This window comes from Theobroma cacao, chromosome 9 (genome assembly GCF_000208745.1).
Source record: "Theobroma cacao cultivar B97-61/B2 chromosome 9, Criollo_cocoa_genome_V2, whole genome shotgun sequence".
In the NCBI taxonomy this organism is placed as follows: domain Eukaryota; kingdom Viridiplantae; phylum Streptophyta; class Magnoliopsida; order Malvales; family Malvaceae; genus Theobroma; species Theobroma cacao.
The window spans coordinates 18,198,531-18,226,090 of record NC_030858.1 but is presented as its reverse complement, the minus strand read 5'-3'; the positions used below and the strand labels follow the sequence as shown (position 1 = coordinate 18,226,090).

The 27,560-nt window shown below is 34.8% G+C and overlaps 2 protein-coding genes and 1 long non-coding RNA gene across 3 annotated transcripts; 2 read left to right on the top strand and 1 right to left on the bottom strand.

Moving 5' to 3' along the window:
• Positions 1,993-3,621, top strand: LOC108663199. The gene is made up of 3 exons (XR_001929214.1): positions 1,993-2,030; positions 2,690-2,763; positions 3,584-3,621. It is a non-coding gene; the product is annotated as an uncharacterized LOC108663199 (long non-coding RNA).
• LOC108663198 lies at positions 3,620-5,770 on the top strand. Its single transcript, XM_018126731.1, has 2 exons — positions 3,620-3,653; positions 4,216-5,770. The coding sequence occupies exon 2, from the start codon at positions 4,222-4,224 to the stop codon at positions 5,581-5,583; it is 1,362 nt and encodes a 453-aa protein (XP_017982220.1). The 5' UTR covers positions 3,620-3,653; positions 4,216-4,221; the 3' UTR covers positions 5,584-5,770.
• LOC18589484 (auxin response factor 19) lies at positions 17,115-24,678 on the bottom strand. The gene is made up of 14 exons (XM_007014469.2): positions 24,161-24,678; positions 23,681-23,802; positions 22,776-22,874; positions 22,581-22,637; positions 22,219-22,374; positions 22,056-22,140; positions 21,830-21,920; positions 21,468-21,632; positions 21,219-21,341; positions 20,827-20,902; positions 20,577-20,715; positions 18,321-20,164; positions 17,953-18,143; positions 17,115-17,772 (listed from the first exon to the last, which is right to left on the bottom strand). The coding sequence occupies exons 1-14, from the start codon at positions 24,222-24,224 to the stop codon at positions 17,637-17,639; spliced, it is 3,348 nt and encodes a 1,115-aa protein (XP_007014531.2). The 5' UTR covers positions 24,225-24,678; the 3' UTR covers positions 17,115-17,636.

Sequence of the window (27,560 nt, the reverse complement as noted above, 5' to 3'; positions counted from 1 at the left end):
CAAAGTGTTAAAGGTTCAGCAGAACCAGCAGAGAAGTCTGTCCCTCATATTGAAAGTTTTGGCACTCAAGCTGAAGGCTCTACCTACAAGTCTGCCAATCCTGTTCTGCAAACTGAGGACTCCCCACAAGGAGTTGATCAACCAGCCAAAACACCCTCCCCTGAACCTCAAAGCAAAAATGACTCAAAACAAGCGACTGAAGTAGCTGGTGCAGAAATTGAGAAACATCAAGCTTCTTCTCTAAATTCAGAGGAAGTTTCCATTATGGACATTTTTCACCAATTGGTCAGAGAGGAACAAGTTGAAAAAGACACTGCCATGACAGCAACTCAGAAGGATGGTGCAAATGTAAGAAAAAGAAAGAAACCTGCTTCAACTCCCAAACTAAAGGCAAAAACAAGGAAACCAGAAGCCACCACAGCACCACCAGTTGAAGCAAAACAACCAACCAAAGGAAGGAAGACTATGGCAACCAAGATAGCTTTTCTCAAAAGAAGAAAGTCTTCCAGATTGGCAAAGAAGTCCAAACTAGTTTTAGCCTCTTCTCCTCACAGTCCAGTTCATGTTTCAGACAAATCTTCTCCAGAATCCTCTCCTATAAAGTCATCTCCTCTCTGAGAACCCTCTCCTTTTCCTCTCAACCCTTTCTATGATACTGAATTCTCACCCTCCGACACATTAGATGAATAGAAGCCCCTCCCTTTGATGCTGACAAAAAGGGGGAGTAGAATAGAATGGGTGCAGGAACTAGGAACCAGAAGAATAAAATTTTAAAAAATATGTTAAGGTCGAGGAACTAGGAAGGAACCTAGGAAAGGAAAGAAGACAGAATCAAAGATGAATGAACTTAGAAAAATAAGAGATAGGAAGCAAAAATAGTTCAGGGGCAGTTTCGAAATACTTGTTGGTTAACTGTTATTTGTGCCATGGTGGCACTTGAACACTTGGTTTTAATCTTGTTATCTATATGGTTGTTTAACAAATGGATGCTGATATGATTATGAAGCTTGATTGATGGAAATTGAAATCTGTTATCCTTGGTATTTTTAGTACTGTTGACAAAATCTGCTACTGCATTGATATTGAATTATATGCTGATAATTGATTTTTTTTGTGGTATTGTGAATAATTTCTGATTGAAAATAGATATAGATGGTGTATGTAACATATCAATTGAAACATGAATAATGTATACAAAATATGGAATCAATAAGCTGATTGACAGCTGCTGGAATAGTGATTAAAATCTGTCAACATTTAAAGCTGAAATATTAATGATGATGTCAAACCCTACTTTCTAAAATAATTATAATGTCATTCACATGTTCAATAGAATGTTTGTATATTTAAGAAGTTCGAGAAATCGTTAAAAGATGATATTGCCCCTAATGGTACTATTGAGTCGATTAAGCCTCAAACTAGTTCAAATAGGAATTTTAAGGTGAAATTAAGAGTTTCACAGTTCAGGGATGACTCAAAATGGTAATTCGGAGTTTGAGGATCAATTCGGAGTCAAATCGGAATTTTTACTATCTAGGGGTAAAATTGTAATTTTTCCACTCGCGGACAAATTTTGAGATTTTGAGAGAATTTAGATCACATTTGACAAATTGGAGAATAGTATGAGTATAAGGGATGAAAAATATGTCTATGGGCAATTTTTTAGTTTTTGGGGTAAAAACGTAACTTTTAACTTGACGAGGGCAAAAGTGTAATTTTTAAAAATTTGCTCCACCAAAACTTTGAAAAAGTCTAGAAATTTCATGGAAGACATGGATAAGTGAAGAGGATTGAGTGGTAGAAAAAGAAAGTCAAAAAGATGGCTAGAAAAAAATAAAATAATAAAATATTCAAAAGGTAAATAAAATAATAATATTTTATTAAGCCTATTAAAAGGCTTGAAAATTCCAGAATTCTTCATTTGGAGGGTCAGCCAAAACCAGCAGGAGAGAGAGAGAAATAAGAACAAACCCTAGAGTGAGAAAATTCAAAGAAAAAGTGTGATTTTTCAAGGAATCAAGTGTTTAAAGGTATGATTTTTCAAGCTTAGCTTAAGATTTATCATTTCCATGCATTTCTCCTTATTTTCCATGGTTAAATTATGTGTTTTGATGATGGATTCAAATCTGATCATATGGGTTTAGAGAGAGAAAGTTGTTAGATTAATTTGATTTTGAACTATGTTAGTGTTTAGTGTTAGTTTAGCATGTTTATGAGTAAAACAACAAGAAAAATATTCATTTTCTCCATGAATTTCTCTAGGCCGAATCTAGCCAATGGTGTGTGAGGATGAGGTTGACTTTATTTTAAGAGAATTAGATGGAAAAATGATGAATTATGAGGTTGGAAATTAAATGGGAATTTTTGGTGCAAAAAAATTGAAATTTTTACCCACTAGGGGTAAAAGCGTAATTTGTGATCCGAACTGATAAATTGGACCACATTCATAGTCATTGAGGTATTGTGGATATAATTGGATAATTGAAATTGAAATGGATGGAATTGGAGTTGAATTGGAGATTTTAGAAATTTACACCGTGTATAGGCGAGTTAGGTCGGACACTGTGATTAAGCGATTGTCCAAACATTTCACACCCTATCTAGTGCATACGCATGGATAAGAGCCTGAAATAATATATATTGATTTGACACAAATTATTGAATTTTTTGTGTCATGTATTGTGGATAGGTGGTGAGCTATCTGATACGGGTAAAAGACTACACCCGATGACCGAGAATAAGAGTATATCTACTCCTAGTACAGTGAGTAAACTTACTATCGTCTTAATTATCTAGAGTAGATTTATTTAATTGTGTGATTTTATGAAAAAATGGTTTAATTGGAAAATTATTGTGTTTTATGGGAAAATGAGATTTTATAAAATAATTTTATAAAATTTTTGAAAATTTAATAATGATTTCAAAAATAGAGTAATTGGAGACCTATACTATGATTGTGTTGTTTATCCATGATTTTACATTAAATGGCTTATGATAAATGTGGGTATGACTGGTTATTTTTATGATTTAAAGAATATGTGAACTGCTTTGATTTGCCTTGAATGTGTTAAGTGAGCCATGTCATACTATTGTGATTTTATTGGTTGGTGGATTATAAAGTGGGCACTGCAGTGACGGGGGTTCCGTGGGCCAGCCTAATTAGAGGGGCACGGTTCCCAATTATTGAGCTTACCTCGATTGGAGAGGCGCGTAGGATAACTCCCGAGGTAGGATTTGAGTACACTTCACGCTGGCCACCACGTGAAATTGGGACTCAGCCAACGCCAAGGAACGGCTGTGTTGTCAGAGGTGAAATGTGTTTGTGTGTGTGACAATAAACAGCCTTGGCGGTCTCGGTAAGATGCTTTCGCGAGGTATCCCCGAGAATGGATTTTTGGCAAGAGCCAAGTTTTTGAAAAGTGCATAAGCCATGTTGAGTAATTAGATGAAATCCAATTATTTATATGGGTTGAGATGAATTATTTTAATTGTCTCCTATTACTCGGCTTTAGATTATTTTGATGATGTTTGTCTACTCACTGGGATTTTATAATCTCACCCCTTCTTCCTATACATTTTTCAGGCTCAGAATAGGCAGTAGACTGTCAATTGCATCGAGAAGTAAATTTCGGAGTTGCATCCTAGAAAGCAAGGTTATAGACTTAAACCTTCTCAGTTATTTGGGGGCTCACGTGTCATTGTAATTTAAATTGCATACTCTAGTTTTCTATATTATAGTATGTATAAATTTATTTTGTTTTTATGTGCAGAAAATTAATTTTTTGATGTTTCAAAAATATACATATATATATATATTTTTTTACATTAAAATAGATTATTTTAATTAATATTTTTAGTTTATTTTATTATTCAAAAAAAAAAGAAAAGGAAAAAAAGAGAGAGGAATGGAAAAACTGGTACAAAAGCCTTGCGAGGTCTCGAAAGGCGTTCGGGGGAAGAATGTCTATCGAGGCTTCGCGGCGGTTGTCACGGGCTCGATGGGAGTTCCGGGTCGTGACAATTCGATTGGTATCAGAGCTTTTGGTTAACAAAGCATGGTTTTAAAGTTTTTGATTTTTATAGTTATTTTAAGAATTCACACTGACACTGTGTGGCCCCGGGTTGAGTTAAACTAGGTTAAGTTAAGTTGGGTTAGGTAGAGTTGCATGTATGTAGAGTTTGAGATTACTTAAACTTGCCTCGTTTCCTTTTTAGATTACCATGCCTCCTCGACGTGAGCGCCCACTCCCTACTAGATCAGCTAGGAGGGGCAGAGGTCGTCTTAGGCAGGGTCAGCCAGACCTTAGAGGAGAGGAATCGACTGTGTCTCCTTTTCGAGCAACACTTGCTGCTGAACCGGTAGAGATTCCTCCGCCACCTACTGGCATTCCTGCCGTGTCTTCTGAGGTAATCCAGGCAATGGCAGCCTTCTTTACCGCAATGGCTGGTCAAGCTCAGACTAGTCAGGTCCCACCTGTAGTGCCACCAGTTACTCCTTCAGTTCCATTGGCACATGATGTCTCTATTTCTAAAAAGCTGAAGGAGGCTAGACAACTGGGTTGCGTGTCCTTTGTGGGTGAGTTGGACGCCACCGCAGCTAAGGATTGGATTAATCAGGTTTCAGAGACACTCTCTGATATGAGATTGGAGGATGAGATGAAGCTGATAGTGGCTACGAGGTTATTGGAGAAGAGAGCCCGTACATGGTGGAATTCAGTGAAGTCCCGTTCCACTATTCTCCTAACTTGGTCAGACTTTCTGAGGGAATTTGATAGTCAATATTATACCCATTTCCATCAAAAAGAGAAGAAGAGAGAATTTTTGAGTCTGAAGCAGGGGAATTTAACTGTAGAAGAGTATGAGACTCAATTTAACGAGCTGTTGTCTTATGTGCCTGATTTAGTGAGGACTGAACAGGATCAGGCCGATTATTTCGAGGAAGGGCTCCGCAATGAGATAAGAGAGCGAATGACTGTGACAGGTAGGGAGCCCCATAAAGAGGTAGTACAAATGGCCTTAAGGGCTGAGAAGCTCGCAAATGAAAATAGGAGAATGCGAGCTGAGTTGGCAAAAAGGAAAAATCCGAATATGTCCTCCAGTCAGCCACTAAAGAGGAGCAAAGGCTCATTTGTTTCAGGGAGTGCTCCTTCTGTTTCGGTAACATCCTCTCGACCATCATTTTCACAAATGCAGCAGAGGCCTCCGAGATTCAGCGGATCTGCAGTGACTACTTCTGAAAAAAGTTTCGGAGGTTTTGATAGATGTAGAGAATGTGGAAGATTTCATGGCGGGGTGTGTTGGGGGCCTTTGCGATGTTTTCATTGTGGCCAGACGGGTCACTTTAGAACTAATTGTCCACAGTTAGGACAGGCCACTGTAGCTGCTCTATCTTCATCAACTCGTACGGACTTGCAGATGAGAGATTCCTCTGGAGCACAACCGAGACAGGGAGTAGCTATTCGGCCTGATGTGGAGAGTAACACCCCAGTATACCCACCTTCCAAACCACTGACTCGTGCGTCAACAAAAGTTTTTACGGTAATGGAAGATGAAGCACGAGTCCAACCTAGAGAAAGTGAATGAAAAGTTAGGTGGAAATGTAAGATAATGATAAGAGATGTAAATACTAAGTTCTGAGAGTGTAAATAAAGCTTTTAAGAATAATATAATAAATGAGTTTATGTAAAATATCGCTATGGAATTTTCTTAATGTATTGTGGAAATTGGAGTTCAGAAATGCATAAGACATGAAAGATGAATCTTTGAGGCATTGATGAGAATGAAAGTGCAACCCCACATGTGTAGGGATTAGTAATATGGGTAACTAAAGTGAAGAATGATCCTGAGTGGTTCAAGATTTAAATTTCATGTATGATGAGTGATGTAGGTAGAGCAACGAAAAGAACATCTCAATAGTTAAAGGATTGTGGAAGAATGCTCAAACGAAGGAGATGACATGAGATGTTGAACATTGGATAAAAGCTAATACCCCTATCTTTTCTTGGAGTTTGATAAGTGAAATTTTGGGGACAAAATTTTTTTTAAGGGGGGTAGTGTTGTCAAACCCTGCTTTGTAAAATAATTATTACGTCATTTACATGCTCGATAGAATGTTTGTATATTTAGGAAGTTCGAGAAATTGTTAAAAGACGATATTGCCCCTAATGGTACCATTGAGTCGATTAAGCCTCGAACTAGTTCAAATAGGAATTTTAAGGTGAAATTAAGAGTTTCACAGTTCAGGGATGACTCAAAATGGTAATTCGGAGTTTGAGGATCAATTTGGAGTCAAACCAAAATTTTCACTATCTAGGGGCAAAATCGTAATTTTTCCACTCACGGATAAATTTTGAGATTTTGAGAGAATTTAGATCACATTTGACAAATTGGAGAATGGTATGAGTATAAGGGATGAAAAATATGTCTATGGGCAATTTTTCAGTTTTTGGGGCAAAAATGTAATTTTTCACTTTACGGGGGCAAAAGTGTAATTTTTAAAAATTTACCCCACCAAAACTTTGGAAAAGTCTAGAAATTTCATGGAAGACATGGATAAGTGAAGAGGATTGAGTGGTAGAAAAAGAAAGTCAAAAAGATGGCTAGAAAAAAATAAAATAATAAAATATTCAAAAGGTAAATAAAATAATAATATTTTATTAAGCCTATTAAAAGGCTTGAAAATTCCAGAATTCTTCATTGGGAGGGTCAGCCAAAACCAGCAGGAGAGAGAGAGAAATAAGAACAAACCCTAGAGTGAGAAAATTCAAAGAAAAAGTGTGATTTTTCAAGGAATCAAGTGTTTAAAGGTATGATTTTTCAAGCTTAGCTTAAGATTTATCATTTCCATGCATTTCTCCTTATTTTCCATGGTTAAATTATGTGTTTTGATGATGGATTCAAATCTGATCATATGGGTTTAGAGAGAGAAAGTTGTTAGATTAATTTGATTTTGAACTATGTTAGTGTTTAGTGTTAGTTTAGCATGTTTATGAGTAAAACAACAAGAAAAATATTCATTTTCTCCATGAATTTCTCTAGGCCGAATCTAGCCAATGGTGTGTGAGGATGAGGTTGACTTTATTTTAAGAGAATTAGATGGAAAAATGATGAATTATGAGGTTGGAAATTAAATGGGAATTTTTGGTGCAAAAAAATTGAAATTTTTACCCACTAGGGGTAAAAGCGTAATTTGTGATCCGAACTGATAAATTGGACCACATTCATAGTCATTGAGGTATTGTGGATATAATTGGATAATTGAAATTGAAATGGATGGAATTGGAGTTGAATTGGAGATTTTAGAAATTTACACCGTGTATAGGCGAGTTAGGTCGGACACTGTGATTAAGCAATTGTCCAAACATTTCACACCCTATCTAGTGCATACGCATGGATAAGAGCCTGAAATAATATATATTGATTTGACACAAATTATTGAATTTTTTGTGTCATGTATTGTGGATAGGTGGTGAGCTATCTGATACGGGTAAAAGACTACACCCGAGGACCGAGAATAGGAGTATATCTACTCCTAGTACAGTGAGTAAACTTACTATCGTCTTAATTATCTAGAGTAGATTTATTTAATTGTGTGATTTTATGAAAAAATGGTTTAATTGGAAAATTATTGTGTTTTATGGGAAAATGGGATTTTATAAAATAATTTTATAAAATTTTTGAAAATTTAATAATGATTTCAAAAATAGAGTAATTGGAGACCTATACTATGATTGTGTTGTTTATCCATGATTTTACATTAAATGGCTTATGATAAATGTGGGTATGACTGGTTATTTTTATGATTTAAAGAATATGTGAACTACTTTGATTTGCCTTGAATGTGTTAAGTGAGCCATGTCATACTATTGTGATTTTATTGGTTTGTGGATTATAAAGTGGGCACTGTAGTGACGGGGGTTCCGTGGGTCAGCCTAATTAGAGGGGCACGATTCCCAATTATTGAGTTTACCTCGATTGGAGAGGTGCGTAGGATAACTCCCGAGGTAGGATTTGAGTACACTTCACGCTGGCCACCATGTGAAACTGGGACTCAACCAACGCCAAGGAACGGTTGTGTTGTCAGAGGTGAAATGTGCTTGTGTGTGTGACAATAAACAACCTTGGCGGTCTCGGTAAGATGCCTTCACCGGGTATCCCCGAGAATGGATTTTTGGCAAGGGCCAAGTTTTTGAAAAGTGCATAAGCCATGTTGAGTAATTGGATGAAATCCAACTATTTATATGGGTTGAGATGAATTATTTTAATTATCTCCTATTACTCGGCTTTAGATTATTTTGATGATGTCTGTCTACTCACTGAAATTTTATAATCTCACCCCTTCTTCCTATACATTTTTCAAGCTCAGAATAGGCAATAAACTATCAATTGCATCGAGAAGTAAATTTCGGAGTTGCATCCTAGAAAGCAAGGTTATAGACTTAAATCTTCTCAGTTATTTGGGGGCCCACGTGTCATTGTAATTTAAATTGCATGCTCCAATTTTCTATATTACAGTATGTATAAATTTATTTTGTTTTTATGTGCAAAAAAATTAATTTTTGATGTTTCGAAAATATATATATATATTGTTTTACATTAAAATAGATTATTTTAATTAATATTTTTATTTTATTTTATTATTCAAAAAAAAAAGAAAAAAAGAGAGAGAAATGGAAAAACTGGTACGAAAGCCTTGCGAGGTCTCGAAGGGCATTCGGGGGAAGAATGTCTGTCGAGGCTTCGCGACGGTTGTCAAGGCCTCGATGGAAGTTTCGGGTCGTGACAGATGATCTGCTAATACTTACATGCTGCAAATCACTCCATGCTGCTGAACATATATATATAATCTAAATATACAATATCATTTTCTATATGATGAGAATAAAACTGGCTGAAATAAAATAAGCAAAATATGCACACACTAAGGGGGAGCTTATACTTAGGGGGAGCAATCCTCAATTCTTGCAGAAAACTAAAAATAATTTAAAATGACACTATGCTATTAATCAAGGAGTGTTTTGTCATCATTAAAAAGGGAGAGATTGTTGGCTCTATTAGTTTTTGATGATAATAAAACATTCTCATTTATTTGTGTCTAATACCTCTATTTGAGTGTGTAAAAAATTAATATATGAAATTAATTTCTTAACTCTTCAAAGAGTATTTTTGAAAGAAAAAAAGGGATAAAATCAACAAGATGTAACTGAATAACAAGGAGGAAGCTTGTTGGTGAAACAAGGAAGAACATTGGTTGACCAAATTTTAAATTAGAGAAATGACAGGCTGAAGAGTTTGAGAAACAGAACCAACTTAGTCAACCAAGTCAGTCGACTAAGTGCCCTCTGCTAAAATCTACAAACCAGAAACAGAATCAACTTAGTCAACCAAGTTAGTCGACTAAGAGCTCTCTGTCTACAATTTAAACTAGAGCACTACAAGACAGATTAACGGCTAGAACTCATCCTCAACTGTTTCCAATGGCCACAAACTGTCAAACTGCCATTAGAGTTGCATCTCCAAGTATAAAAGGGTCTTCCAACAATGAGAAACAAGTTTTTTAGAAGCCTTGAATGAGATTTGAGCTATAGAAAATAGAAAAACCAGAAAAGCTTCACTACACTTGTCTACACTTAAACGCCTATTCTTTGCATTTGTCTTTTGCTCTCAATCTTGTACCAATCAGATCAACCAGTGATCATAGGTACTTTCTTTTACTACTTCTCTTGTATTCTTAAAGTGAGGAAGTCACTCTAAGGGGTTGTTCAAGCTTGGGATAGCTTGATTATTGTAAGTTGTGGTTGAGCCTTGGAAAACCACTTTGGGTTTTAGTTGAGCCTGTAAAAAACTAGTGTAAAAGGTTGTGATTGAGCTTGGTAAAAGCCATTGTAAAAGCTTGGTGGAAGCTTGTGAATTTCACCGGTTGTTAGTGAATTTGTGGAAAAATCCTTGGTTAGATAATCAAGGAAGTGGATATAGGTCTCGGACCAAACCACTCTAAATTGTTGTGCATTTTATACTCTATTTTTGTTTTCTTAAGTTCTAGAAATTAGTTTCCAATCTTGTCAAGAGCCAAATTGTGCTATTCACCCCCTTCTAGCACATATTATAAGGACCAACAAATACTTTTATATTACATCTATTATCTTAGGTAAAAAGTTTTTATTGGAAAAATTACTTGTTTTGTCCTTTAGAATGTACTACACAAAAATTAAAATGATTGAAACTTATGCTATAGTAAGTTAGAAGTTTATTGAGAATTTTAATGTTTTGCATGACCAGTTAAGCCACCCCGGATCAATAATAATGCGAAAAATTATTAAAAACTCATGGTCATGTTAACTTTAAATTATTATAGTTTTGATTATAACAAAATTATCATATTTGCTTGAACATTATTTGAGTGATCTTTGGCAAGTTGTTGAAATGATTTAACTCCCATACATTTGTTCTTACATAATTACAAGCTTAACTCTTAAAGTTATTGAATTATATCTATAAGCTTGTATGACTTAGATGTATGAGTGCTTATTATTCCCATTCATTAAAGTCTGATTTAAAGATTAAAGGAAAATCTAGATGCACTCATTTAAAAGGAGTTTTGAATATCTTTTTTAATGATGGCAAAAAGAAAAGAGAAGGAAGACTCAGTTAAATAGAGTTTGATAAGTCTTCATGTTTAATTTATGTCTGTGATGCTTAGTTATGATTTTGTTGAATATTATGTGTTAGTTATTATGGATATTCCATATATCTTGCTTAGATACTATGGATATTATAAATATTTTATTGCAAATCTTTAAAGAAAACTAGATGCATTATCTAAAAGGGAGCAACTCATTATGCATAAAGATTTGAAGCATTCATATTGAACATTAACATTGCACTCTTAATCTAGGAATGTTTTATCATCATAAAAAATAATAGAGAAAGAATGTTGACTCCATGTGTTTTTGATGATAACAAAACATTTTCATTAATTGGTATCTAATTATATTATTTGAGTGTGCAAAAGAATGCTTAAATTCATTAATATATTTGGTATTTGAAAGCAAGTCAAGATGGATGTTCAATTACAAGATGAGTTAAGTGGTTAAACAAGAAAAGAAGAAAGAGCTTTAATGAAGATAGATTAGTCTTAACCGATTAACATAAATCCTTAATCAATTAAGCAATTCTGAGCTCTACACTAGGGATAGATGAAAAGGTCTTAACTAGTTAACACAAGGTTTAATTAGTTAAGTGGATGCTGGATGCAAAACAGAAGCCTTTTAATTGATCAAAGGAAAGGAGTTAACTAGTTAAAAGTCAAAGTTAAAGTGTCAAGAAGCGCTAAAGTTTAGATTCAAAATATTGATGATCGTCCAAGGCACCAAACCAAGAGTTTTAAAGTTTAGGAATTCTTAATTGGTTAGAGTTCATTTAGATCAGTTAAGGATGAATGGAGAAAAGCTTTAATCAGTTAAAAGGAGTATTAATCTGTTGAAATGAGATTGGCCAAAAATAGTGCTTGAAAACAAAAAGTTATTAATCAGTCAAAACTGTCGTTAATTGGTTAACACAGAGAAACAGTGTGCAAGTCAGAGAATATTTAATCGGTTAAAGTCTGTCTTTAACCAGTTAATGAAGCACTATTTGCACATTTGAATATAAGGACAAAAAGACAAAATAATAGCTAGAAGCGGCTAGTTTTTGTCTCTAATGGCCATAAGTGATTTTTCAAGTATTTAAAACCTTTTCAACAGTCAAAAATCATAAAGAGAAGCCATCCAAAGTGATTTTGAGCTTATAAAATCAAAAACCTTCTCTTTACACTTGTATTTCAGTCCCATCCTTTGAAAGAGTGTTTAAATTTAACTTTGTACATCTTAAATCAGCTAGGTTATCAATTATACTTCATCTTTTCTTTATTTCTTATTTACTTAGAGTGTGATAGACACTCTAAAAGGATGTTCAAGCTTGGGTTAGCTTGGTTGTTGTTGTAGGTTCTAACTTATCCTAAGAATTAGTTTTGAGTTTTGGTTAATCTAAAAAAAAAACCATTGTTAAAGGTTGTCACTGAGTTTGTGAAAAGCTTTTGTAAAAACTTGGTGGAAGCTTGGGAATTTCATTGATTTTAGTGAATTGGTTTGAAAATCCTTAATTGAGAAATCAAGGTAGTGGTTGTAGGTTAAGGCAACTAAACCACTATAAATCATTGTGCTTTGTCTACTTTCCCTTATTTTCCTTTATTCTTAACTCTTAAATCACACCTTCAACAAGCTTTAAACTTCCATTATCAAATTCTCTCAATTAGCTCTTAACTTGGAAAGAATTTTCATGTTATTTCAAAAATGCTATTCACCCCCCCCCCCCAACACTCTCTTTGGGACGAACAAGTCATCCATTGAAAATCCAAAAGATTTTTCAATCTAATGAATTCTCATGTACTGCATGCTCTCAAGGTAAATTAACTATAAGACCATCACCAGCTAAAGTTAGGACTGAATCCCCTACATTTTTTTAACATATTCAGGGTAATATATGTGGACCCATACATTCATCATGTGGACCATTTAGATATGTTATAGTTTTAATCGATGCATCAACAAGATGGTCACATGTATGCTTATTATCAACTCACAATTTGGCAATTGCAAGATTACTTGTACAAATAATTCATTTGCGAGCACATTTTTTTGATCATGCAATCAAGACAATTCATCTTGACAATGCTAGTAAATTTACGTCTCGAGCTTTTAATGAATATTGCCTGTCAATTGAAATAAATGTTGACCAATCTATTACTGATGTTCACACATAAAACGGTCTAGCAGAATCATTTATTAAACGTCTCAAACTAATTACAAAGCCATTACTTATGTAATCTAAGCTCCCAATTTCTACTTGAAAGCATGCCATTCTGCATGTAGTAGCACTTGTACTCATCTGGCCAACGAGTTATCATAAATTCTCCCCTATACAATTGGTTTATAGTCAGGAACCAAATATTTCTCATCTAAAATTTTTTGAATATGCGATATATGTTCCAATTGCTCGACCATAATGCACAAATATGGATCCTTAAAGAAGGTTAGGAATATATGTTGGATATGAATCTCCATCTATAATTAAATATCTAGAACCTTCAATAGGAGATTTATTCACTATAAGGTTTACTGATTATCATTTTGATGAAACAATTTTTCCAACATTAAGGGTGTTGATCCTTATAATATGTGCTAGAGGGGGGGTGAATAGCACAATTTAGCTCTTGACAAGATTGGAAACTAATTTTCAGAACTTAAGAAAACAAAAACAGAGTATAAATGCACAGCAGTTTAGAGTGGTTCGGTCCAAGACCTACATCTACTACCTTGATTATCCAACCAAGGATTTTCCCACAAATTCACTAACAACCGGTGAAATTCACAAGCTTCCACCAAGCTTTTACAATGGCTTTTATCAGGCTTAGCCAAAACCTTTTACACTAGTTTTTAACGGGCTAAACTAAAACCCAAAGTGGTTTTTCAAGACTCAACCACAACCTACAACAATCAAGCTATCCCAAGCTTGAATAACCCCTTAGAGTGACTTCCTCTCTCTAAGAATACAAAAGAAGTAGTAAAAGAAAGTACCTATGATCACGGGTTGATCTGATTGGTACAAGATTGAGAGCAAAATACAAATGCAAAGAGTAGGAGTTTAAGTGCAGACAAGTGCAGTGAAGCTTTTCTGGTTTTTTTACTTTCTATAGCTTAAATCTCATTCAAGGATTCTTGAAAACTAGTTTCTCATTGTTGAAAAACCCTTTTATACTTGGAGATGCAACTCTGATGGCAGTTTGGCAGTTTATATCCGTTGGAAACAGTTAAGGATGAGTTATAGCCGTTAATCTATCTTGTAGTACTCTGGTTCAAATTGCAGATAGAGAGCTCTTAGTCGACTAACTTGGTTGACTAAGTTGGTTCTGTTTCTCGTTTACAGATTCTGGCAGAGAGCACTTAGTCGACTGACTTAGTCGACTAAATTGGTTCTGTTTCTCAAACTCTTCAGCCTGTCATTTCTCCAATTTGAAACTTTGATCAACCAACATTCTTTTTTGTTTCACCAATAAGCTTCCTCCTTGTTATTCAGTTGCATCTTGTTGATTTTATCCCTCTTTCTTTCAAAAATACTCTTTGAAGAGTTAATAAATTAATTTCATATATTAATTCCCTGCACACTCAAGTAAAAGTATTAGACACAAATAAATGAAAATGTTTTATTATCATCAAAAACTAATGGAGCCAACAAAGGGGAGAAAATAAGCAGTTGGAAAAGGAAATATCTTGGAATACATTATCATTATCTAGTTTTAATCCTCGCACATATCAATATGAACAAGAAGTTCAAAAGATAATTTATTTGCAAAATATAGCAAATAAGTCACCAGGCGCATTTACTGACCTAAAGGGAGGAACTAAAGTTCATATACCAGTTGTAAATGCTCCAATCAGAATTGATGTAGGACAATCTACTATTGCTAATGAGTTTAAACATGCCAAAAGCGTGAGAGATCAATCAGTTTCAAAAATAAATATCCTCAAAAAAGAAAAAGAGTAAATATTTAAAATGGTCAATAAAAAGAAACAAAAATCCAAAAGAGACCCTTGACATAATTTCAGAAGAAATACAAGTACCTAAAATTAGTGAAAATAAAAGTATCTCAATAAATTATGTCATGACAGGAAAAAGATGGAACCGGAATGAAATAAACATCGATGATATTTTTGTATATAATGTAGCGCTCAATATTATGAAAGAAAATAAAGATCTTAAACCTACATCTGTTGAATTTACTTGGAAATGATTAGCCAATGTGGAAGGACGCAATCAAAGTGGAATTGAATTTACTTGTAAAACGTAAAGTTTTTGGATCTATAATTTGTACACCAAATGGTGTAAAACTAGTGGGGTATAAATGGATATTTGTGCGGAAACGAAATGAGAAATATGAGATTACAAGATATAAAGCACGGCTTGTCGCACAAGATTTTACCAAAAAACTTGGTATTGATTATGAAGAGACATATTCTCTTGTGGTGAATGCAATTAAATTTTAATATTTAATTAGTTTGGTAATACATGAAAAGCTTGAAATGCATCTAATGGATGTAGTTACAGCCTATTTATATACCACACTTGATAATGATATCTATATGAAAATCCCTAAAGGATTTAAGTTGCCTAAAGCACAAAACTTGAATTCCCAATATATTTATTCGATCAAATTAAATAAACCTTTATATGGATTAAAACAATCCAAACACACGTGGTACAATCGCCTTAGTAAATATTTATTGAAAGAAAGTTATAAAAATGATCTTATATGCCCATGTGTTTTTATAAAAAGATTCGGATCCAAATTTATGATAATTGCTATTTATGTTGATGACCTAAACATTATTGGAACTCTTGAAGAGCTATCAAAAGCCGTGGATTACTTGAGGAAAGAATTTTTGATAAAAGACCTTGGAAAATAAAGTTTTGTTTAGGTTTTCAGATTGAACATTTGACAAATGAAATTTTTGTTCATCAATCTAATAGTATAGTAAAAATGCTAAAATGATTTTGTATGGACAAAGCACATCTATTAAGTTTACTAATGATTTTAAAGTCACTAGATGTGAAAAAAGATCCTTTTTTAACCTCGTGAGGATAATGAAGAACTTATTGGTTCTGAAGTACCATACCTTAGTGCAATTGGAGCATTGATGTATCTTACTAGTAATATACGACTTGATATATCATTTGCTATGAACTTATTAACAAGATATAGTTCTTCTCCAACTAAAAGATATTGGAATGAAATTAAACATATACTTTGATATCTTCGAGGAACAATGGATATGAGATTATATTATTCAAATGCATTAAAATCAGAATTAATTGGTTATGCAGATGCAGGATATTTATCTGATCCACACAAAACTCGATCCTAGACAAGTTACTTATACACATATGGAGGTATAACTATTTCATGGTATTTTGTAAAACAAATTATAGTTATTATTTTTTCTAACCATGCAGAAATTTTAACAATTCATGAAGCAAGTTGTAAATGTGTTTAGTCAAGATTTATAACTCAATATATTTGAGAAACGTGTGACTTGTCAACCAAGAAAGAAGTTCCAACAACGTTATATGAAAATAATACTGCTTGCATAGCATAGTTAAAGGAATGATACATTAAAGGCGATATAACAAAACATATTTCATATTAGTGTTCAATATATTTATTCAAGTGACAATCTGGCATATTTGTTCATTAAAACCCTCCTTACTGCAACATTTGAAAAGTTGAAACAAAAGATCGAAATGCGTCGTTTTAAAGATCTTAAATAATGCAATCATTATGGGGAGTAAAATACACATTGTAATCTTTTCCTTTATCAAGATTTTTCCCACTAGGTTTTTCTTGATAAGGTTTTTAATAAGACAATATTTCAAAAGCATATTTTTGAAAAGAATTATATACTCTTTTTCCTTCACTAAGATTTTTTTTTCATGAGATTTTTTCTTTGTAAGGTTTTAACAAAGCATATTCTTAATACAATGGACATTCAAAAGGAAGTGTTATGAATATCCATTTATATTATCTATATCTAGAATTTGATGCAAATTAGATTGGATCAATATTAAGATTTAATACATCTAATCCCTTAGTATTATCTTTATATTGTAAATTCTATCTAAATAAGGAGTTATTTGCCAATAAATAAGCCCGTCACTTCATCTGTAAACACATATTTCAATAAAAACTTTTTCCTTTTAAATACTTTTTTTTAGTTGTTCTTTTAAGTTATATTTTTATAATTTTTTTTAAAAAAAGTATGTATTTTACAAATTATTTCTTGTTTTCAAATATAACATATCAAAATAAAAGACTTACATTAAAAAAACAAGATAATACAGCATTGCTTTGCATAAAATCAATTGTTTCCTCTAATTGTAGATATGCAAAAACTCATCTGCAAATTACTTTTTTTGTTTTTTGTAGGTGAGATACCTATATTCATTTCTTTCCATTGTTCATATTCCAGAAATCATGATACTCCCACCTTCCTTGATTCATCCAAGCCAGCAGAATCCCACAATGAAATTGAGAGCACACTTTTTCCCATTTGACAATTGAAGAGCAAATCTACAAATTTTATACACTCTGAAACTAAAACATACAATACATGATTTTCCTTTCTACAAAAGACTAGAAGTGCACCTGAGGAAAATATCAAATGCCAATTCAAAAGAGAATAAACTGGAAATTCACTTTAACAACAGAATCAATCTATTAGCCAGTTTAAAGCATATATCAAATTGGATTTTTCAAAAAGCCTAACTGTCTCTTCCAAACTTTCAGAGTGGAGAGGCTTGATCTATCCGGCTGACAGTTTCCTTCACTTTTGCTTCTATCTGTTCTTTTCTAGCATCACGTCTGCCAAAATTATCACAGCTATCTTACTGCAGAAGGATGATTCTCTTGACTTTTTCTCCTTCCGCAAACTGGCAAATTATCAAAGGAAAAAGAAACAACCAATATTTGGAGAGCTATGAACAGAATACTACAAACAGTAGAAGCCCACAACAACTGAAAATCATTAGCTTGTTGCTAGACTAGTTTATGTGTTCCCATTGTCAGAGCTGCTACAGGCTTGATTAGGAAGGACAGAGTTCCCAAAATCTCCATCCAAACTCATCTGCTGGACTTCCTGAGGAGAGAGGATCTTGATGCATCGGACACAGTTGACAAACTCCCTGAAATGGAACAGACATAAAAACTGTTAAGACAAGGACTAACAACATTGAAAATCACAGGATCCAACAATTCCCGAATGTTACAAATGTTTTTTATCTCCTATGGCTCAGATCTTGCTCTTGGGACAAACAATGAAAACAAGAGATGGGAAGAGCTCAAGATGAGATAAAAGCACTTACTCCCAAGGGTCATCTCCTACTAGTAGAACATCTTTCTCATGATCCACATAGACTAGTTTCCAGCCTATTCTCCCCCGGTCCTCCAGCTGCCCTTCTATGCCAAACCTACGAGCCAGATCTTGTTTGAGCTCATCATAACCTGAATAACGGGTTATATCAATTGATCTCCCAACAGCTCCGCGTTTGTACACCTTAAAAAGGTAAATAGGTAAATTAGAACCCTTGACCATGAGATGAAAGAAAAAGGATTTGCCCTGTGTGCATGTGGTGAGTGCAAACACACTTTATGTGGATTAGGGTAAAAAAGGTGTAGGGATCGCAGCTAAAGAGATTCACTCAATATGATTGTTAAGTTCAGAACAACAAACCTTGGTATATGTTCGCATTCTCTGAAATTGTGGTGGTGGGGCCCATGCACCCCGGTTTAAAAAGCTGCTATCATTAATAGTGGAATCAATGGAGTTAAATGTCATATCTGGAACTCCAAATGACTGGGACACCATTGAGGATGAAAGCTCTTGCTGAGCATCTTTGGGGTTTTCATAGCTAGTGAGCATTCCTCCTGAAGAGAGGTTATTTGAAAAATCTTTCCCCAGCCCCATCATGCCCTTGGTCAACAAAGAGTCAGAATTCATGGGCATCCCAATTTGGCCATCCATATTGGGGCCATATGAACTATTATTCCTAGGATCTGCCTGATCTTCCCCATCTTGACTTGTGTCTCTCAACAACAATGTTTGAGGATTGTAAGTCAATGAGTTGTTTTGCTGCAAATTGACATCATTATGAGAAAGGCAGACTGAAGTTGTAGAAGACGATGTGTCCAAATAATCTGCCTGTGCAGTAGCACCATTGATGTAGGTTTGTGGGGCAAAAAGGCCTTGATTTTGACTCTTGGAGATATTAAACGAGGGTTTGACGTCAGACTTCTGCTGAAGTTCTTTTATTAAATTTGCATTAGAGGACATGGTTTCCAAGGCATTAGGATTCAAGACCGTGGCAGCAGACTGAGCCATGTCTTCCCCTAATCCTGTACTTCTATGGACCCTGCTGTTTATCATTGGTTGAAGAACATTTGGACAGTTTGTTGATGGTGAAGTCGAACAAGATGGATTGTCATCAGTGACCACAGACTGTGCAGCTACAGCAGCACCTGTCATTACACTGCTAACAGCTGTGAAGAGATGATTCGCTGTTGGGGCTGGAGAGTGACCCACATGACCAGGAATTTCAGGCAGCATTCCATGTTGCTGTTGCTGAAGCTTTGACTGCAAAGGTGGCTGATCGAACCGAACATTTGCATGGCTGTTATGTTTTGACGTCTGCTGGGAGACAACATTAGACTGAGGTGGCAAAATAGGTGTCATTGGAGGCAACTCTAATACTTGGCTAGTTGTCACAGACCTAGAGAAGCTCTGAGACGCATCTAACACTTGCCTTTGTTGTTCTTGTGTTTGGGCAAGTTGGGCAGGCTGCTGCAGCACTGACTGCTGTGCCAAAAGTGACTGCTGTTGCTGCTGAAGTTTCTGCAACAGCTGAAACTGAATTTGGTTGTCAGGCATTTGTAAATGCTGGTTAACTGGATCAGGCAGCGGACATTGCATTACATTTTGCTGTTGATTTGGGCCCATAAGATGTTGCTGTTGCTGTTGCTGCTGCTGCTGCTGCAGGTTTTGTGGAAGACTTCTAGGGAGTTGATGTGTTTGAATAGATGATTGTTGCTGATGAAGGATATTGTTACTTTGGACAAGGGTTTGAGGCTGCAGAACTTGAGCCTGAACTTGACTAGAGGGAAGAGTCTGAGCAATCAAATTTTGCCTTGATTGCTGAGTCATGTCACTCAGCTGTTGTGGCTGCATAATAGATCCCAATGGGTTCATTGTGGATGGTAATTTTGGAAGCTGATCAAGCTGCTGTACCTGCTGCGGTAGCCTCTGAGTATTGAACTGCAAGTTGTTGGGCTGGGGCATTTGTGGTGCTGACAAACCCATTTGGCGGGAAAGATCTGCTCCGGCAAAGTTTTGCATAACAGACCCAGACAGAGACTGCATGAAATTTGGCTGCATTGAGTTTGCCAGCATAGAGTTTTGCTGCATATTCATCCACTGGACCAAGCTAAGTCCTGGAGCCTGGGATTCCTTCATGCATATATCATCACCAAGCCAAGGCATTGACCTCTTGAATAGATTATCTAAGTCAGAGGATTCATCATCTGGGGAATTGATAGGCAAATGGTTAAACCATGTCAATCCGTGAAGGACAAGAATGTTTAAGAATTCAATCATCAGCATAGCACATTGACACAATTTGCTATTGAATAGACCAAATAGATTAAAATCAAAAATATCAATCAACATAGAAAAAAAGTGGGAATTCAACCCTAAAACCTGCCTCACATCACTCAATGTACTCATTGCATAATAGCATTCAGAAGATGCCATTTATTCCCATTCATTGCAACTCTATGGCAGGCCTAGTGTGTTCCATAAGACAAAATGGCATACAAACAAAAAGGTTACTGCAGAGAAACAAACTGTCTACATGACAACTAAGGCACTTTTCATGCAGAAAACAGAAAATTATTAGGCAATAATAGAGGCTACATAGTACATAGGATCTGCTACCTGGAATTCCAGGTTGTCTAGGTCGCTTTGATCTGAAGAATGGAGGGGGACAAATGAAAAATGGAGCTGTTACTGGTTCAATCTCCCAAATAGAGACTCGATTACGTCTTTCCCCAGCAGTTGACTCATCCCAACCAACCTATTTAATAGAATGAGCTGGTTAAAAGACGTCTACATCGTTGACAAGAAACTTCTCATATTGCTATAATTTAATTTAAAACAAAAATTAAAAAGAAGCCAGCATTGCTACCTGCAAATTACGCCATTGTGAGTTTTTCCATCTTACAGGATCAAGATCACTGACTCCTGTAATTGTACCCATATACCTGAAGGGAAGAAAGATTATTTTATTTTCCACCAATATTCATGGTAATAGCCAAATCAAATGTTCTGATCCAAGAAAGCAATTCAACTTCTTAATGCTCATGTCACACTGAATTCAGGTGTATAATTGCTAAGTTCTATAAGGCACACAGCAATTTAAGTGCTAAACCATCTGTACCTTCCAAATTTTTAGTCATTCTGTTTGAGTCTCACAACAGCAGAGCCATAATTAACATCTACTTTTATAACCCAATATTTTGGTACTTCGGATATATTAATCAATATTCAAAAATGAACAAAGACTTGAAATGCAGCTACCTTCTTGTTCCTGACTCTTCAGTTTCAAACATCATTCGAAAGCGCATACCAGGTGATATTTGATTGTTGTACACAGCTTTGTAGTACTTCGCTAAAGGAATTACAAATTCAGATGGACTAGCCCTAAACAAACAAAGATTATTTTAGAATGAATACTTTACAGAAAAGAAAATTTCTTACCATATAAAGTAATCAACTGTTTTACTGTTGATCAACTTATTTAAAAGTCAGAAAAGGAATTTTATGAACCTTGGATTATAGAACACAGTAAAGGGGCTATTGTTTGCTGCTGCATGAGCAGCTGCAGCAAGGATGCCAATATGCATGCTATCACTAGACAACACCGATGATGATAGATTGGTAGGTTGCCTGTTAGCCCGCCTTATGCCCAAGAGAAGCTGCTGCTTTTCATCTCTGTTCACAAATTTTAAACATCATAAGAGTAATCAAATTGCCAAATTGCCTATGTTTTCTGTATGACGAGTGCAGAAAAACAATAATAATTACACACACAATGTGACAAGGCTTCTGTAAGTATAAGAGACATAAAACATTGTGAAAATCAGTACAAAATACAGATCCCAAAAGGAACATCACTTCATTACCATTACCTAATGAATAAAACTGAGTCACCAGCAAAAAGTCTCTTTCCACTAACAAATAGACTCCATCCTGTTGTAAGCAAGTGACGTTTTGGTTGTCCTGAAATCAAAAACCAGGGCTTGGAATCAGATACATCAAGTATTATTGAGCACAAGTGAAAGAATTATTAGTAATTTTGTAATAGAACTTCAAAGATCCTTCTAGAGAAAGTTCAAGGCCACAAAATGAACATACCACGATAGATATGACGGAAGGTCCAGACATTGTCATGCAGATCCCTTGCCACAAGTTCTTGAGCAGGTGGTTGCATTGAGAAATCCTGTCAAAGGAAGCAGGAAAGAGATTAAGCTCCTGAAATTTAAACAACCAACCTTCTAGGTGAAGTAAAACTGCTTACAAGAGGAGGGAAAATTTTTTCAGCAGCACGGCGAGGAACAGAAAAACCTCCATGAGTGCTTGTGTCACTTGCTGTCAACGTTTTACAGAAGAATTCCGGTTGTGGTTTATTTGCCTTAAGAGAAAGATCTGACCTCAATAAAGCCTCTTTATCAAACTGCATAAAAATGTGAATAGGTTCAGTTCTGGTAGCCACTTAACCATGCTGAGGTCACTTATATAATTTTCAAGAAATTTAGATTAGTTTGATGCTGCTATTTCACTTCCAGTTGCTTTCTTAGAAGGCATATTCTATCCCATGGCATATTCAAAATTTTGTAACAAGATATAGATGCTCTTAGACATTAGGGATAAGCTCCTTACAGCAGAAACGGGTTGGAGGGTCATCTGAGCATAGACTTCATCTGTCTCTGGGTCTGCCTGCAAAAGCAAACAAAAGAAAGTTGGCAAAATAAATTAGAAAGCACTAAAAAAGGAAAATAAATAAATAAAAGGTTATCAATGAATGTCTTTGAAAAAGGCAAGGACTGAGAGGCAGAAAGAATTAGGTAGCAATACATGCAACGTGACATTGTGGAGGAGACATAATAGCTTTGAGGGAAGATTTGGGTAGTTTGGGATTTGAGCATCCACATCTTTCTTCATAGATGCTGCGACCTGAGATTGGAAATTTCATTAAGTCAGGATACATGCATAACCGAGATAGAACCCGAAAGGTCAAAACAAAGAACACCTCTCATGATCATGTGAATATATCCAAATATAATGACCTTGCATTCCCTGCTTCATTTTTAAAAAGACCACCACTTATTAAAATCCCATTAACACAACACTTGGGAAATTCACAGACTGCAGCTGACAATATCATTGAGGCAAATCAAAGAAAAAATAGAAGAATGAAAGCAAAAGAACAGCTGTCGTAATTTGTAAATGCAAAGTAGGCGGTCGTGTTGATAATGATGACGATAGTAATAGTACTAATACTATTCCTTCGAAACCAACTTGATAGTGCATATTGGGTTTTAAGTTCTAAAAATGCATATACCAGCAACATAACCATTTATTTCATTTCATAAAAGAATTTCTGATGTTACTAGTACTCTATTACATTGGCTGAACATATCCTAATCCAGCGCAAAAATGTCTTTTCAGCTGCAAAAATTAATATTACGAAGAAAAAGAAAAAACTAGCCGAAAACATTATCTTCTCTTCCCAACCACCCACCACGCGATTGGACACCCAACTACTCGAGGAAAATTCTACCAAGGGCTAAACTCACATGATAATGAAACCCACAACACCGGATAAAACCAATCTTTAGAATTTTCATTTTCAAAGAAAAAAGATAATAGAAACAAAAACAAACAAAAGTTAACAAAGAATCTGCTACTCCAGTAAATTATTGAGTAAACCAATCAATGGAAAGAGAAAATGAAGAGAAGAGTTCATTCGTTTGATGTACCTGTTCGCTGTGGCCTTGAGGGAAGTAGACAACATGGGTCCCGGCCGCCGGCAAGTTCACCAGCGGCCCAGCACACGCCTGCCATAGCTCCGGGTTGATGCTTTTCTTCTCCGGTGCTCCACCTGCATCACCAAGTGTCAAGCAACCGTCAGACAACTCACTTCCCCCCATTTTTCTCTCTTTGCTGATTGTTTCTCCGGGAAAGAAGAACAAACGAGAAAATCTCACACCAAAAAAAAATTTAAATTTATTAAGCGAGAGATGTTGGTTCAATAGAAAAGAGAGAAGCAGAAATAGAGCAAAGCATGCAACTTTAAAATTAGTGATTGATTGATTGAGAGGGATGAGAAAAATGGGACAAAACCGGCGTAAACAATAACGAGGATAGGACAAAAAACAATTGTTAGCTGATCCACCGGTTCGTTCAATGCTTTTTAAGACTAACATAGTGAAAAAGAAAAGGAAAGAGAAACAGCTGACCTTCAGCAGCACTTGGAGCCGCCACGTTAGCTGCAGCCCCTGCTCCGTTTGCCGGCATCTTCATTGCGTTTTCCCCCCCTTCCAACTTTCAGACAACAAAAATCTAAACTTTTCAGCTCTTCATCCCTGATTTGCTTGAAGAAGACAAGCAAGGGGTTGCTGGTGAGCTCAGCTCAGATCAGCTCGTTTAGCAAGTCAAAACAATCGTAATAGTAAAGATAAAAACTTGATTTCCAGGGTCAGAAAATAGTATCGGCACAAGGCTGACGGATTCCGGCGAAAGAGGCCGGAAAAAGTAGGGAGAGAGAGAAAGTGGCCGATGAGGAAAAAAGCAGCAGAAACAGTGATCTAAAATGTTACAAAAAACATGGGGTTTGAAGACTTTGAAGAGTTGTTAAGTTTCTCAGAGACCAAATGCTGCTATCGTCCCCTACAACACCCAGACATTTCCTTCCCTATGTTGTCCCTTCTTACTGCTCTAAGCTCTCTCTCTCTCTCTCTCTCTCTCTCCATCTTTTTCCTTGTGTTTTTTTTTTTCCCTTGAATTTTTCAAGCTATGCGGTTGACTTCCCAGCCTCAGGGTTAATTATTTTCTTGGGCCACTTTTAAGTGTTAAGAGTAATTAATAGTCATGTTTAATTGTTATTAAGTAGACCTTGTCTGTGATTAACTGCTTGTTAATGGGTTTCTTCTCAATTTTACCCCTTCGATCGTAATCTCAAGCTAATCCTCCAACAAAGCAAAAGCACAGACAAAATCATGTGTTTTATTGACTCAATGCCTCTGACCATCATTGTCACACCCCACTATCATGCTCATCCCCCTGCACCTACGCCCATCCAACACCCCTTCTTTACAAGTTGCATTTTCTAGCATAACTCCAAGTTTCAACGCAATTTTGAGCACCAACAACAATCTATTTTAGTTTCAACTAGTAAAGATTTACCAAGAAAATTAAAAACATGTAGTAACTAAATTTATCATTAAATTTTTTTATAATTGAGAGAAAAAAATTCGAAATCTACTTTCTAAATAAAAGATAATGTACCAACTAATGAATCAAATGTTCAGATGTAAATTTATAATTAAATTATTTTTAAATTTTTAAATAAAACTTTTTATTATTAAATAATTATTATTAATCAAAATATTATTTATCATTTTATATAATGTATATACTGACATGTAACAATAGATAATGACATTTTTAACTTGCACGTCAATATCATGTCGTTGATATAAAATGACAAGTGATATTTTAACTAATGACAATTAGTTAATTATTAATCATAAAAATTTATTTAATTTAAAATAAAAATATAAAAATTTGATCAAACGCAATAAAAGAATAAGAATTTATATCACTTTTCTTAACTAATAGTAATTAGTTAACCGTTAATTACAAGAGTTTATTTAATTTAAAATAAAAATATTTAAATTTTTTTGAATAACTCAAAAACTTTTTTGAATATTATATGAAAATTTTATTAATGATATTTAGTAAAATCCTTTTTTATTATTATTTTTGCTCTGATTTTAGCATTCTATGCTCGGTGTGGTTCCAAGTATTTGTTTGATATTCACATCTCCTGTAGTGTTAGTGCCAAAATTGGTAATCACCGGTAAGCTCCAATTATCAGACATCAACTCCCACATTCACGCTCAGATATCCAATTGTTTTTATGGGAAAATGCTTCTTTCCCAACTGTTTTAAGTCCCAAATTAGCCTCACAACAAACACGGAATGTCCACCTAAAAGTTGAATTGGATTGTAGTAACATGATATTGTGTTTTGTGGAATTAGAGGTGTTTAAGAGATCGGATTACTAGATTTAAGGCAACAGTATTTTTATTTTAATTTAATTTTAAAATATATCAACAAATAAGTGTAAAATATTATTTTATAATTTAAAAATAAAATAATACTGAAATGGGATGGATGAGGTGGAGTTGAAGCTTGACTTTAAAAACGAAAACCTAAAAAGTTTTACCTGAATTCAGTTCAGCTCGACTCATCAATACCTATGTATCTTTATGCCAAATATCAGTGCGGAGAAAAATTTTAACCATTTGAAAATGGATTAAATACAGGATTTTAATAGGTAGATTTTATTGCCATTTTAATGTGACAAAGACAAATGGGGAATATAGGAGTAAAGAAAGACCAACCAACCTCGGATGAAGTTATATATCATAGTCAATATTTATATTGCCTTGCCCATCTTCATTTTTATAAAAAAAAAAAAATAGATGGCATTAAACGCTTTTGTTGTAGGTTTTTCTTTTTTCTTTTTCCTTATTCCAAAAACAAAACTATTTATTTGGCAAGCCTATATAAAACCTATTTTCATGTATGGTAATTGAAAGTTAAGGGAAAGAGAAAAAAAACCTTTTAAATTTTAATTTAAATATCTTAAATTTAAACATTAAAATTGAGATGAAAAATGATTATATCTCATTACTATGTTCCTCAAGAACCAATACATTATTTTATAAATATGGAAAAATAAATATGAAAACCTAACAATAATTACAAAAAAATAATTGGTTGTTACATCTCATTTTCGGGACATGACTAGCTTATGGCCCTATGTAGGTATGACCCACTAGGCACAAGCAAGCCTTTCAATCAACATGTATGGGCTTAACATCCACCATATTCCTACAACATTTATACGTATAATATATTTACAAACAATGAGTACCATGACACAATTATGAAACTTTTCAACATAAAGTGTGAAATTGCTTTCAGTAAATATCATCATTCATATAATATATAAATTCTGTAGTCCAGCACACATCCCGTGCCATTATCATCTATGGTCCTTTCACCATAAGCAATATCATTCATAGGCTCAACACAATAATCCACAATCACAAGTAAACATGAGTATAATTGTCATTTATTTACAACCCAAGTATCAACATGAATGTAAACAGTGTACAACTCAACTTGACACATTATAGAGTGTAACAACATTAGATGGCTGGAAGGAAGACACTATCACACCTACTAAAGAAGAGCTGAGCTACTCCTCCACAAGACGCCAAGCAAACGAGCTATTGATCTATAAAAAAAATAAGGAAAACTAATGGATGAGCCACAAAGACTCCGTGAGTGGATGTGAGAAGGGACGAGCCAAAATAGGGAGTTTTTGCACAAATCATAAATCGATCATAAACAAGCATTTTTGCATAATCATAGCTTTTTCATTTAAATTCTTGAAAACGAAATTTGTTGTAAAACAAAAAATTTTCTTTAATCAAATCCATATCTTGTAAACTCATTTATGAAAGAAAAGTCTGAGCATTTATGAAAACAAGGATGTCACGTTTTACTTGGAGTATCGGATCCCTCGTAAGGGTTTTGATACCTTGTTCCTAACCCTGAATTATG

Bases quoted from the DNA above. Each gene is read 5' to 3' on its own strand.
- LOC108663198 (XM_018126731.1), top strand. From the start codon at position 4,222: ATGCCTCCTCGACGTGAGCGCCCACTCCCTACTAGATCAGCTAGGAGG.
- LOC18589484 (XM_007014469.2), bottom strand. From the start codon at position 24,224: ATGAAGATGCCGGCAAACGGAGCAGGGGCTGCAGCTAACGTGGCGGCT. The intron at 22,141-22,218 runs GTAAGCAGTTTT...TTCCTTTGACAG, and splicing joins AAAAAATTTTCCCTCCTCTT to GATTTCTCAATGCAACCACC. The intron at 18,144-18,320 runs GTTTGTTGTTCT...TACCTTTTTAAG, and splicing joins GAATGCGAACATATACCAAG to GTGTACAAACGCGGAGCTGT.